This window comes from Rhinoderma darwinii, chromosome 2, assembly GCF_050947455.1.
Source record: "Rhinoderma darwinii isolate aRhiDar2 chromosome 2, aRhiDar2.hap1, whole genome shotgun sequence".
Taxonomy (NCBI): Eukaryota; Metazoa; Chordata; class Amphibia; order Anura; family Rhinodermatidae; genus Rhinoderma; species Rhinoderma darwinii.
The window spans coordinates 124,529,461-124,544,795 of NC_134688.1; the positions used below are offsets into that span (position 1 = coordinate 124,529,461).

Genomic DNA, 15,335 nt, shown 5'->3' on the forward strand with positions numbered 1-15,335 from the left:
GTCAGTGTTTCCGTTGCTCTGCTCCTTCATAGTAGCAGAGCAATTAATAAAATGGAAGTGTCGGATCCGTTACACGACGTACACCAACGTCGCCCAAAGAAACCTAATGACTAATGGGTTCCGTTGGGTTTCTGTCATGATGTCCATTGTTGAAAACCGCAGCGAATTACGTATGTAACACATGCTGCGGAATCACAACGGAAAATCCACAACAAATCCAATTAATGTGTGGGTAACCCCAAAAATGTTGAATTATCACTTGATTTTCCAGTGATATATACGGAGTAGTTCAGATATGGATATAAATGTACATTTTTGGTGATTGGTTAAGTGCAACAAAGCTCTCTTCTAATGAGAAGTGCATCTGTCAGTTGGGCACGATCAAACCAATCTTGTAACTTCTGTATGTAAAGCAATGTTTCCATTCACTGACAGGAAGCCGAGAGCTTAAAGCATACCTAACTTTTCAGGTGACTTTTTAGAATAAGCAGTAATGTGTGCATACATAAGGAAGAAAACAATATTTCTGGACATTATATGGACTTGTATATGGAAATCTTTAGAAGTTTTCACCTCTGCAGTCTCTCTAAAATTTTCAATTGTTTCTGAGCTAGTGCGTGGAGTCTAAGTGCTATGACGTCTTCTATACACTACACACATAGAAGCAGCATGGAGGACATTATAAGGCAGTAGTGAGCAGTGTAGTTTGAGAATCCAGCAATGGGGTGAGATAGAACACTTAATAGAAGTTGCTGCACATCTGTGTGTGTCTCTCTCACCCTACTCCCCCATCCAAAGACTTCTATGGGCAGTGTCGGTCTCTCTCTGCTCCCCCCCCCATAAACTTCTATTGGCAGAAGGATTTTTCTTGATAACAGGGGGATAGACAGCAGATTACAGCAAGGGAGACACCTAGTGGCAGTAACTTCACAAGATATTTGCATGGACAAAAAAAACAACTAAATTTTGACAGTAAGTTCATGTATATCAGATAAAATATTCAGACTAGCATATGTTGTTTGAAAAGTTTGTGTCCATTTAAAAAATGTCCATCAAGTTCACAGAGGAAGGAAAAATAAAACCTGTCATACTTCCCTCCCTCCCAACCAACCAACTAACCTGTTTTTCACGGGATTGTCTCGTGAAACAGACATCAAAGGGATGGAGTTTATGCAAATGTGCCCCAAAGTTGGTATGTTTTGTGGGTGTTCCTGGGCAGAACGGGGCTTTCTTCTGCAACAGTGGGAGGCAGTCACGTAGCTTCCCTGATCTAATTTAAGTGGTTATCTCACAAAGACTAGGACTTTTTAAAGAGCAGCCAGTTTCTTTAGTCCCCAGCAATCTGCTGTCATTGCCATAGAAAACCACGCCTGGCAATACATTTTCCCTGCAATGGCCACCGTGTAATACATGGACAGTCTGGTTCCACTAGATAGTGGGGTATATGTGCAGGGATGGTCTTCATAAGAACATTCTATAGTGTTTTTTAAATTTGTTATGGATATAGATTGTGTGAAAGCACATAGTTATCTTTTTAGGGGGAAATTTATCAACCTTTCAGTTCTCTATCGAAGTTGCAAAAAGTGCCCAAAAGTTGCAATTTGCGCCTTTTTACAGCACCCTCATCACTTTTGTGGAAAGGAAGACGTGGCTTCATAAAAGGGACGGAGCCACAGACAATTTTACTGTAAATTTCCGCTAGAAAACTGGCATAAATTACCCCCCATTGTGCCAACAGGTGTCACAAATCCTCATTGTGAATGAAGTAGGATGTGTTGGGAGTGAAGCTCCTTTACCGAGTTATTATTTTGCACAATGATAGGTTCTTCTGCTTCTAAAATTCTTTAATGAAGTTTACAAAACCGATTTCATGGAGTGACCTCATATAAATAGATTAAATAATAGATTAAATATTAGCTCCATGTGTTCTGTGTTCTTGTGGCATATTTCCAAAAAGCTCCAAAAGCAAATAAGATTATATATTGCATTGTACACTCAAACTGTAGATCATGCTACTCCATCCTGGTTTAACGGTCTTTTGTTCTAGACCAAATTTTCTTTATATGTCGAAATTAAAGGGTTATTCCCATCTTAGACATTTATGACATATTCACAGTATATGCCATAAATGTCTGATAGGTGCAGGTCCCAGAATGGTGAAGAAACCGCTGGTCGGGGGTTCCTGTGGAGAGGTGGCCAGTCCTATGGAAACAGCGTAGCTCGTCATGCTATGCTGTTTGCGTAACTCCAATAAAAGTGAATTGGAGTTATGAAAACAGCATAGCAGTTGCTGAAACAATGTCATTTGCTGCTTAAATCAGCCCGGCCACCTCTCCACAGTCTCAGCGTGGATGCAGCGACCGCTTCACCAGGTGGGAACGGGGTCAGTGGACCCCCGTTCTCGAGATAGGTGCGAGTCTCAGAACTGGGACCCGCATCTATGAGATGAGATGTTTTATGGCACAAACTGTGGATATGACAAATGTCAAAGATGGGAAAACACCCTAAAAAAACATTAAACTCAAAAGGGAGCCTGTCACCAGCATTTCATCTATTGAACTCCACTCACCCCTCGCTGTCCGCTGCTGTCAAACGTTCATTGCCGTTATCCCCTCACCTAAACTCCTCCGACCGTAAATAACGGTCTGCAAACATTTTGCGCCTTTTATGGTAATACACCGTCAGTCACGTTCTTTGCTTTTTATGTCCGGACACCGCCGAAAACTGGCCAGCCCCTAATGCTCTCCTGAGAAAGCGTGCATGCGACCGTCACGTATGGTTCCCCACCCTTCCCTGCTTCGTCCGGGCCTCAATTTAACTACTGCGCATGTGCCGCTATGGCGTCCCGTTGCGTGCACGCACCAGAACAGGACATCGAAGTGCAAGCACGGGATTTCGTGTGTGCTGGGGGGAGGCGAGGAGCTGCCAATCAAAAGTAAGAAGTCGGGGGTGAACGCTAAAAGGCTTGTAGAATGAAGATATGACTGTTATGCTTATTAGCATACAGCACGGGAAAAAATAAAATACTAAAAAGGTACAGAGCCTACTTAGAAGAGAATTATTGGTTACATAAAAAGGATTTTTCACCCACTTCCACCAGGTTTTGCTGGTTTAATAGGTGAAATGCTGGTGACAGGTTCACTTAAAAGTGGAGGTCCAAACTGCTGCAAAGTGATTTGCTGCTAGGAAAAAACGAGCGCAGTTTATAATCAAATGTCTTTACTCAGTTGTAATGACCTGTGCCAAAGTTGCTGAAGGGAGAGTAGGCAATGTTGGCTAAGTGTATGTTCACATGTGCGTTGGCTCCCGTTGTGAACCTTTCTACCGAAAATCGGTCAGAAGACCGATAACACTGGTTTTTGTGTGGTGTCTAGTTTTGACAATCTGTGATGGAAGCTCTAAACGGATGTGAACAGAGGCTTACTTAGGTATTGCCTAACAGGAAAATAGTCCCAGTCTATCTTGCAGGTGTTGTCACAAAGTGCTGACCAACACTGAAAGACCAAATTAACTTGTCAGTTGTGGCCACAACATTAGAAGTAAAATTCTCTCCATATGCAATTGCTTCCAATCAAAATTTTCTTTTCATCTACAGTTACTATAGTTTTTGCGGTTATGCCATAAGCCTACACTATGTTCACACTGGAGTCAGGGTTTCCAATTTAAGAGACCACAATGGATCCGTTATGATTTATTTTGTCTAAATGTGAAAACAGGTAATCCATTGACAGGCCCATTTCAGGGTTCTCTAGGGTCACTTTTCTGGGTTTGCCCCATCGGGCGGTCATTTATCAACTATTGGTAACTGGTCATATGTGTACTTTTTTTTTTGTCTTTATGTTTTGCTATCAAAAGTTTTGCTTTCATGATTATTGCTATTATATACTGTAATATGGTGCTATTTGTATAGAAAAAATTTTCACTTGAGGGATTTTTGTGATATTGATCCCGACGAGCAGCACGGTGGCTCTGTTTACACGGTTGTCATCTTGTAGTACTGGGTTTCAGAATTCTAATCCGACCGAGGACAACTCTGCATGGAGTTTATATATTCTGCCCATATTTGCGTGGTTTTCCGCTGGGTTCATTGGGAACAGTAAAACTGGTTACCCATAGCAACCAACCAGGGCTCAGCTTTCATTTCTTAAACTGCCCTGGAAAAAATTAAAGCTGAGCTCTGATAGGTTGCTATGGGCAACAACTACAGTTTTAATAAATGAGCCGAAGGCTAGCAGCGGCTTTCTATAGAATTAGCCCTAGTGTGTCTGAGTAAAGGAAATTCCATTGTAAGCCTTTTTGGGGACAGGGACTGATGTAAATGTTGACACTCTCTGTAACGCTTATCAGTAGCCGCTATATAAGCAAAGGGAAATAAATAAATTCCTGATCTCATTGACTAGAATGTCCCATAAGGGGTAAGGCCTTTGGTTAAGGACTAAAATATAGAAAATAATGGCAATGATACGAGTTAAGGAACTTTTTCAGATTTTACATTTCTCATGCTGAGAAATCATTAATGGAAACTATAAATTCATGGGAGGTCAAATGCTAACCAAGTGCTCTGTAATCGAAAGCCCATAATGTTCTATTAGATTTGCTACACTTGATATATTAGTGGACAAAGGCAAAGGTGGCTTTACATGGCCGGCGCCCCTGATAGGAGTATAGGGAGTCGGACTAGGAATGTGGCGGTTCAGATTACTCTGCAGATAGAAAAACAAGGCAAATGATTTTTTTATATAAATTGGTCTTTTGATCTCCTATTGTTTGTGATACTATAACCTTGAGGGGTTTGTAAAATAAGCTTTGCAAAGCTCCTTAAAGAAAAATGGGAAATATAAATGCGTATTGGCAGAACACCGTGATTGGATTAGACTGGATTTCTAACAGAGTAAATAATAATTCTATGATGAAATTTGTAGAACAACAACTACACTAATCCTGAACATCTTATTCATCTTTAGAATGCAGAACACATTCTAGTACAATCTGGGCATGTTAACATGTAGCCAATTTGCTGCAGATTTTCCATCCGGATTTGCAGCAAATCATAGTAGCAGCAAAGTGGATGAGATTTGAAAGAATCTCATCCGCAAGCCAAGGGTGAAAAAAAAGGTAGAGAAAACGTTCATAAAATTGACCTGCGGTGCGGAATTAAAATTCCACAGCATGGACAATTTATGTTGCAAGGTAGATTTGCAAAATTTGACCGATTATGCTGCATTTTCATAAATTTGAAATTTTTTCAAAGACTATATTCCTCTCAGGGCGCTCCCATGCCAGCGCTTTCCCGCTCTTCTGGCTGGTCTATGCACAGGCGTCCTGCTGGGATGTGGTTTCATGACGTGACCGCTGCAGCAGTCACATGTGATAAAAGGTCATCACTGAAGGCAGGATATACAGAGACCAACTGAGACGCGTTGCTATGGAAGTGTCAGTAGAGGTAAATAAAGTCTTTTTTTTTTCTGTTGGACATTTTTCGGCAGCTGTTAATCTGGCGGAATATATGTACACCATTTGGTGTGAATATTCAGAGGGATTTCCCTGTGGGTTCTGGGTCGGATACGCTGCAGTAAATTTGGTATCGCCACAATCAGAACGACCTGCTGAATGAAATTATGTTAAACAGCATAAATTTAAGATGCAAAAAAGAAAATGGTGACATTTCAGTTTTTTTTTCCATTACTTCACCAAAAAAGTTAAATAAATTATATGTACCCCCAAAACGGTGCTATTAAAAAATACACCTTGTCCCGCAAATAAACAAGTCCTTATACAGCTACGTCAACAGAAAAATGTAAAAAAGTTATGGCTCTTTGAATGCGACGATATTAAGCGGTTAATATAGCATAAGAACTATGTATTCCACCCACTTTCTGTAACTTGCTTTCAAAAAATGAATTTCTCCCAAGTCAGCAGTAAAACAAAAAGCAAACCAAAATGACTTTGCTGCACAGATGTCAAGCAACAAACACCACCAATTAATAGGACACAGAAGAATAGATGAGACAATGGTAATATTTGATTATTGAGACAAAGTGAAATGACAACGATTGCAGAATTTCCAAATAATATACTAGAACATGGAAGGGTATTTTTTGGCATAACTATCATTAGACTTCTGGAGTGAAAATTGATATCAAATTAAAGATCAAATCACAGGAAACTTAATCTAAGGGCTGATTCAGACGAACGTGGCGTTTTTGCGCACGCAAAACACGCGGCGTTTTGCCTGCGCAAAAGCCACTTACATGCTCCGTGAGGCAGCATCATATGATGCATAGCTGCGTGGTTTTCGCGCAGCCGTCATCATTATGACACGCCATTCGGATGTTTGTAAACAGAAAAGCACGTGGTGCTTTTCTGTTTACATTCATCCTTTTGACAGCTGTTGCGCGAAACAGGCAGTTCGCACGGAAGTGCTTCCGTGCGACCTGCGTGGTTTTCACGCACCCATTGACTTCAATGGGTACGTGATGTGCGAAATACGCCGAGATATTGAACATGCCGCGCTTTTTACGCAGCGGACAAACGCTGCGCAAAAAGCACGGACTGTCTGTACTGCCCCATAGACTTCTATTGGTCCATGCGAGCCGCGTGAAAACCATGCGGCCCGCACGGACCCAATTCACGTTCGTGTGAATCCGCCCTAAGGCCTCATGCACACGACCGTAAAAACTCCGGTTATTACGGGTCGTAATTACGACCCGTAATAACGGGCTCATAGACTTCTATTGGCGACGGGTGCCTTCCCGTTTTCTCACGGGAAGGTGCCCGTGCCGTTGAAAAAGATAGAACATGTCCTATTTCAGGCCGTAATAACGGCACGGACAGTCCATAGAAGTCTATGGAGCTCTCGTAATGACGGGTGGCTACATGTGTGCACCCGTCATTACGGCAGCGTTGCTAAGCGACGTCAGTAAATAGTCACTGTCCAGGGAGCTGAAAGAGTTAACTGATCGGCAGTAACTCTTTCAGCACCCTGGACAGTGACTACCGATCAGTATAAACCTGTAAAAAATAAAAATAAAAGACTTTCATACTTACCGACAACTTCCTGCTTCCTCCAGTCCGGTCTCCCGCCCGTTGCCTTGGTGACGCGTCCCTCTCGACATCCGGCCCGACGTCCTGGATGATGTTTCAGGCCATGTGACCGCTGCAGCCAATCACAGGTCAATCACAGGCTGCAGCGGTCACATGGACTGCCGCGTCATCCAGGGATGTCGGGCTGGATGTGAAGAGAGGGACGCGTCACCAAGACAACGGCCGGGTAAGTATGAATTTCTTTAACTTTTATTACAGAAAAGGCTGTCCCTTCTCTCTATCCTGCACTGATAGAGAGAAGGGGCTGCCGATTAGTGCAGTGCTATTTTGCCGCCAAAAACGTGCCCGTAAATACGGGTGGAATACGGGTGACACCGGACCCATATTTACGGGCACGGGTTCGTAAATACTGGTGCAAAACGGGTGGAATATGTGTGACACCGGACCCGTATTTACGCCAGTATTTACGGGTGGGAAAAAATACGGTCGTGTGCATGAGGCCTAAGAAAGACTAAATGTATCAGCACGGTGCACAATGTCATCCCTTAGAGGTCAGCAGATCGTCACAGCTGCGGATGCATAGACCGCTGCAGAATGGACCAGATTATTTCACGTTCTCCAAGCTGCTGGACTGCAGCCAACAATAAATGCTTAAAAAATACTTTGATATCAGCATAGCTGTGTGCCACTTGAGTGTTCAGAGGCTGAATCCCATCGTATTGGCTAAATATTGGGAAAGGCTCTAATTAGGAAACTTCAAGCATTAACTAGATCTGAATGATGGCAGAGGTCTAGAGGCGAATTATCCAAGAGGTTAATGCCACTTTAGTGGCGCCAAAAAGTCGCAAATTTTGGCGCACGCATATTTTGTGCAAAAAAGGATTCATTCTTACCCTTTAAGGCCCTGTTCACACAGTTTTTTTTTGCAGGCAGGAAAAATCTGCCTCAGAATTCCTTCAGGATTTTGAGGCAGATTTTAGACTGCCTGCGCTTTTTTTCTGCCCCATTTCTCGCTGCGTTTTTTTGCCCACGGTTATTGAAGAGGAGGGTAATGGGAGGTCAGGTGTAAACCGGCAAAAGTCGCCCGGGAAAAAAAAAACACCTCTGCGTCTTTGAATCAGACAGTTTCCGCATCAAAATCAGCGCCAAAAGACCTTAGTGTGAACAGGGCCCGAGCCTCCCGTCCCTCCTCACTACTCGACGGCAGTGATGACAGTAAATGGAGTGGCAGGTTAAGCATTCATACTGCTGCCCCAAAGTCTATGGGAATGACGGAAACGGCTAAGTACAGTGCTCGGCTGTTTCCGTCATTCCTACCACCGATCTATTCAAGCTGCTTCTCACTGTGGTGGGTGCAATGAGAAGGATCTGGGGTTTCAGGATCTCTGTGTTCACGATCTTTGGCGTCCCAGCGATCAGAAAACGATCACCTATCCCGTGGATAGGTGATAAAATAATGACAAACGTCATTTCAATTATACATCATTCATTGATAAATCATTTATCTTGGAAAGGTTGAACTTGATGGACATATGTCCTTTTTTAACCTAACTATGATTAACGCCAAATCAGCCACAATAACATTAGTTATGTTAATAAAGATGTTTGGGCAATAAGGGAGGACTGGAGTTCAACATTTTTGATAGTCTTAATCTTTCTATTGTGCTACTGTATTATGCTGCGGAATGTCCGCAACGAAATCCGTTGCGTAAAATCCGCAGTACTTACGGTACGTGTGAACTTACCCTCGTACTGCCAGATGGTAAGCAAAATGTGTCAGGTTTCCACTGAGTACAAAGACTGTGTGCTTTGTTTTTTTTCAGTAATAAAAAATTAAAACCAAGTGATTTTGAGCGACAGCTAAACAATAGTGTTTATATCCCAGAGAGATTCCACAGACCTTGATACGATGTTATATTGGCATCTTGGGTTTGCCCAAAAATTATAATACATAATAAAGCCATTAAATAAATACACTGATGTGCCACTTGTGTGATCTTCAGAAATGTCATTAAGCTGGAGGAGCATACTCAAGTGCTTCTGAGGCCACAGACTGTCTCATATCGTTATGTTCATCCTCTATCGGCCAATATTAAGCTGAACAGGAGGCAGAATTTTTGAAGCCTCTGGGGCAATATGTGGCTTCTGCAGTCATAATTCATTACGGTCAGGTAAAAGCAAACCCAAAGCTCACTCACAATTTTATAAAGTAAATTCACAGTACAAATACATAACGGAGGAGCTTGTGTCTAAATAAAAGCACAAAATAAGGTATTGCTGAATCTCTGGAATTGACAGCCTAACCCGACCGCACTGATGCATTTAGCGGTTGTCCGATACACTCAGGCCTTGCACATCAACATTTACATATTCCTCAAGTGAGCAGCCTTGAACTAATACGGACCCTCATTCTTCAGTCTACCACCTTGGATGTCTCCAAACTCTGGGTACACAGTGAAGATTAAATGTCTCATCTTCGTCTTCGTTCACATCTGCGTCCGGCTCCCGTTCATGGGTTCCGTCGGACCTTTCCGTCAGGGGAACCCATAAACGGAAAGCCAAACTGAAACCATAGCTTCTGTTTGCATTACCATTGATTTCAATGTTAATGCTCAGTTAACGAAGGTTTGCGTTTTTTTGGGTGGAATCAATAGTGTAGTCGACTGCGCTATTGTTTCCGCAAAAAAACCCAGAAAACTTCTGGAATGGAAACAAACGGAAACCGACTGCAACAGAAGCATTATCATTGAAATCAATGGTAATGTAAATGGAAGCTATGGTTTCTGTTTGGCTTTCCGTTCATGGGTTCCCCTGACGGAAAGGTCAGACGGAACCCATCAACGGAAACCGGACGCAGATGTGAAAGAAGCCTTATTAGAGTGTATTCACACACTGTAGTCATGTTGTGGAAAAACGTAATTATTTGCCTAAATCCAATTCACATGCTACAGTAACATGCTTGGGCAGATTTATCAATGTATTTTCTCCAGTTTATGGCGTAATTACATTGACAACTATGGTGCGAAGTCCAAATGCCATATTTATTTTTTTGCCATCTCCCCCACTGTGCCTTGTTTGAAATTGCTTGTGATTTTTTTTTTAAGATCACAGGTAGGAATTATTGTACTTGTCTATGATGGGGGAAACCACACTTCGCTTTGCATTTTGAATATGTGTAGAAATCTCAAATGCCAAAACAATTTTGGTAACATTCTATCCAATCACAATAAAGATGCTGTTTAATGCAACTACTGTGTCAGTTTTAGGTGTCGCAGTAAATGAAGGGCACACAACGGTGCAGCTATGATCGATAGATAGGATTATGGATCATGGAGAAGTTCTCCTGCCTAGGCCATGTTTGCAAGCATTAGCACCTAACATGCAGTCACTGCATCACAAAAGCAGAAGTCTTCACTAAACAGGGAAGCAAAATAATCAGACTGCGTGCCACGGTACATGGGATTATGCCTTGAGGGTCTCTTTATTTTTTATCCTGATTAAAAAAAGACAGTAAGACCACTAGTAGGCCAAAATGTAACATTACCACATTTCTGCATTCTAGTATAAAGACAATACATCATTAACCATCTAATCTAGTCAGAATTTTATTAATCGTAGGCCTCATGCACACGACCGTAGTGGTGTGCACCGGCCGTGATTTGTGGCTTGGATGGCCACGGAGTGTCACCCGTGGCCACCCGCAAATCGCGGGCCGTGCACATTGCCGTGTACATTCATTTCAACGAGCATGGACTGCAAAACGTGTCCATAACAAGTGTAACGTCCGTGGTCGCTGACCAGGAACTCTTTCCATCCGGTCGACGCCCTTCTCTCCAGAGATGTCTGCACATGGGTGCGCTCGCGAGCTCAGTCCAGCTTTAAAGAGGCCCTGTCTCCACATTATAAGTGCCCTATCTCTTACATCATGTGATCGGCGCTGTAATATAGTTCACAGCAGTGGTTTTTATTTGGAAAAATGATAAATTTTGACGGAGTTATGACCTATCTTAGATTTATGCTAATGACTTTCTTAATAGACAACTGGGCGTGTTTTTACTTTTTGACCAAGTGGGCGTTGTAAAGAGAAGTGTATGACGCTGACCAATCAGCGTCATACACTTCTCTCCATTCATGTACTCAGACATCGTGATCTGTCACTTACTCACACATTAACGTTACTGAAGTGTCTTGAGAGTGAATAGACATCACCTCCAGCCAGGACGCGATGTCTATTCACAATCCCGACACTTCGGTAATGTTTGTTTGGGACTTACAGCTCAGCACATGATGACGTTGTGCTGTCATTTACAGCGTGATCTCACAAGATCACGCTTGCTGTCATTAAGTCCCACACAAACGTTACCGAAGTGTCGGGATCGTGAATGGATATCGCGTCCTGGTTGTAGGTGATGTCTATTCACTCTCAAGGTACTTCAGGAACGTTAATGCGTGAGTAAGTGACAGATCACGATGTCTGAGTACATGAATGGAAAGAAGTGTATGACGTTGATTGGTCAGCGTCATACACCTCTCTTTACAACGCCCACTTGGTCAAAAAGTAAAAACACGCCAAGTTGTCTATTAATAAAGTCATTAACATAAATCTAAAATACGTCATAACTCTGTCAAAATTGATTGTTTTTCGATATAAAAACCACTGCTGTGACCTACATTACAGCGCCGATCACATTATATAATGTGGTGACAGAGCCTCTTTAAGAAGCCAGGTGTGAGATTGAGCCGATTGCTCCCAGAGCACCATGGACTAGAAGAGGAGCTCTGCCCCTCCCTGTATTGCCTGAGCCTTGTTGTCGTTACCCTAGTTCGTCTCTGCAAATAGTCTCCTAGTGTCTTCCAGTTCCCAGTGTTTCCTGTTCCTGCTACCTGTAATCTGTATCCCGTGCTATCCTGGTCAAGCACCGTATTGAGTAGGAGTCGTGCTGTGCTGTGTTCCACGCCTGTCCTGTTACACCACGCCTGGTGTCTGCCTGCTGCCAAAGTCCCTTCCGAGCCTGCCTCGCTACTGTCTGAAGCAACCACAGGTACACCCATACGAACTACAGACTTTTACCTGTGTCCTTTTGGCCAGCTGCCATACCGTTAAGGCGGTACGGCCCAGTAGATCCACGTACCCAACGTGACAATAAGACAAGTCCTATCTTTTTGCGGTCCAGGCTCCCGGGCAATGCACAGACCGTGGTTTCCACGGTCGTGTGCATGTGCCCATTGAAATGAATGGGGCCGCAATTCACCCGCAGATTTGCAGGTGAATTGCGGCCGCAAAAATAAGTTTGTGTGCATGGGGCCTAAAACGTAAAAATGCGTTAGTAAAACAGAAATGAGTGCAGTAGCCTTTTTTTTTTTTTTTTTTAAACATTGAGCGATTCCTGCAAAAGTGACAAAAGGAAGTGCAGTTATATTATTTGTTACTTCTTGAGACCTAATGCACATGACTGTGCAATATTTAAGGTCAGTAAATACTGCACGGACAGGCCACGGATTGTCATCCGCATTTGTGGACCGTGCTCACAGTTATAAGTATAGGAGCTCAGTCTGTAAATGTGAAAAATAGGACTGTGATTTAGTTATTATTTATAGAAGATGATGATATTTTTACCATTCGTTGTTAGGCCATATTCAGATGTGGGGATTTGTGGTGTGGACACCGCACTTCAAATCCGAGGCAATTATCAGTACTATACATGTCGATGGGGTTTTCAAAACCCCAGTTACACTTAGTGTAAACATTCTGCGCAGAAATATGAGCAAGCAGCCTTATCATTATGTTGCAAAAGAGCCGCGGATTTCACACTTTTAGGCTGAGTTCACACGTGGCGGATACACGGCGTAATAGCACACAGCGTATCCGCCCTGTGTGCCGCAGGGAATTTTCGGACGAAAAAGCGCACCAAACTGTGATGCAGTTTCTTCTTTGCCCAGAATGTCCGCTGCGAAAAACTGCAACACTGACCAGGCAAGCTAGCAGACCGGCCTCCTGGGATGATGTCTCACCCCGGGAGACCGCTGCAACACACATGGGATGGGAGCACGGCCCGCAAAATCCGAAAAGTAGGACACGCTCCATATTTCCCGGCCATGGTTCTACAGCACGGACACCTTTCCGTAGAGCTACGGAAAGGTGTCCGCGGGCAATAGAACTGGGCGGGTATGTAATTGCAGACCGTATTGCGGTCCGCAATTACTGAGTTTTTCTACGGTCGTGTGCATGGGGCCTAAGCAATACATGTAAATACGTGGATATTTACTGTAGGGTTCCGCTCTGGACAGCCGTTTAGCTCCCACAGGGATTGTCACCCAGCTCTCCAAGGGTCTTAAATGGCAAATCTGCCTAGTTATTCAGTAGAATGAAATTTGGGTTGTAGAGCTAGGAAGCCTTCCCATTCAGGAGTCGAAGATAACTGGGTGTCAAGATCAGTAAATTGTAATGACAGGAACACTGGTTGTCTCCTGGCTCTCCCAGAACCTGATAAAACTAAGAAATAGCTGAATAACCTTTATGAAACTCGCAGAAGAGGCCAAATCAAGGACTTTTCTTTATGGGGATGGAGGTGCAGTGTTTCTCATTTCTGGTGTAAATGCGCTTTAAATACCTCCTCAATCTATACTGTGCCTTTATAACATTGATTTCAGTGGACAAAAACCAAGTCAAAGAAATGAATGGTCAAGGGCTAATATTTTCAAGGCCTGGGTCGTGAGCTCTCTAACAGAATAAAGAAGGCTACTTACATTGTTCTGATGGTTGGCCACTGGTTTGTAATTCGTCGTCACTGCTTTTTCAATCTGCTGAGATTGTCTCTTTGGTTTGGAAGATTCTTCGATCTGTCGCCTGAAAAACAATACAGAACATGAGTTTACACAAACCACCGGCTACAGTTCTAGAACAAATGTCATCTGCAAATAATCCATGCCAATTCGTGACAAACTGGGCCATTTTTACTCAAAGCCCGGTCCCCATGGGTCCAAGGATCGTTAGGAATTCCACAGCAGCAAACCTGCACCAAATTGTGTGGATTTTGGTGTTTGCGGAAAAAAAACCAACAAACCTACTCTACCAATCCACTGGTGCTACCATGTTGATGCTTCCTTAGGCTTCTGTCGGACTCTGTTCACCAGGTTGACGAATGTGACCACTGCAGCCTGTGATTGTGAAACGTCATTGCTGGAGGCCGGTAAAGAGAGACCGGCGGCGAGCCAGGGAGGAGTTACCACGGAATCCACAGTGCAGGTCAATTTCGGTGTGGAAAATGTTTATAAGAAGTCATCCACTTGCCTGCTACTGTAATCTGCTGTGAATTTCCCATCTGCAAATTTGGTATAAAAATCTGCAGAATATCTACCCTGTGTGACCAAAAGCTGCCAAATACAAGCAGTTACCTTCTTATTTATTTTTAATATCGCTAAATTCTTAATTTATAAATACAATTACCAGTTCTCACTAAAAAAAGCATCCTGACAGAATGGAAATAAAGTTTAAAGGGGTTCTCAAGCCAGTAAAAATTGATGGTGTATCCTTAGGATAGGCCATCAATAGCTGATCGATCGGGGTCAGACTTTCGGGACCCACGTCGATCAGCTGTTTTGAAGGGGCCACAGTGCTTGTTCTTCATCCATATGAATCGCCACTAAATGTAGGTCGATGATTCACAGTAAGAAAAACAAAGGGGGAGCAGAGATCGCACGAGCGCTGGGGCCCCTTCAAAACAGCTGATCGGCGAAGGTCCCAAAAGTTGGACCCCGACCCATCAGATATTGATGGCTGGAAAACCACTTTAAATCAGGATACGCCTCTGAATTATAAAAAGCTTTTTTTTTTTTCGTTCTGTATGCTGTGCCTGCAGTCAGGAAAGCCATTACCGTGTACCTGCAGTCAGACCCAGTTGTAAATAATGAATCAAATTAACCTTTTAACGCCGAAGGACGGATATATCCATCCTCTGCAGCTGCTAGTTTGTGCCAGAAGACGGATATATCCGTCCTGTGATGGCGCAGGTACTGCCAGTGTACCCACGCGATCAGCGGCAGGAGCACGGCTGTTATACAGCCTGGCTCCTGCTGCAACTGCCGGAAACGATGCGCGCTCCGATTCCGGCAGTTTAACCCATTAAATGCCGCTGTCAATAGTGACAGCGACATCTAATGTGTTTGACAGAGGGAGCTCCCTCTGTCACCCCATCGGCGCCCACGCAAACAAATCGCGGGTCACCGTCGGGTTTTCATGGCAGCCGGGGGCCTAACAAAGACCCCCAAGGTCTGCCTTACACTGACAGGCA

General features: G+C 43.4%; 1 protein-coding gene across 1 annotated transcript in view; it reads right to left on the bottom strand.

The window, feature by feature from the left end:
• The window catches only part of GTF2F2 (general transcription factor IIF subunit 2), a 174,315-nt gene that overhangs the window by 46,891 nt on the left and 112,089 nt on the right, over window positions 1-15,335 (bottom strand). Inside the window, exon 7 of the mRNA XM_075850234.1 lies at window positions 13,792-13,891. Within this exon, the coding sequence (XP_075706349.1) occupies window positions 13,792-13,891 (100 nt within the window). The remainder of the gene's footprint in view (window positions 1-13,791; window positions 13,892-15,335) is intronic.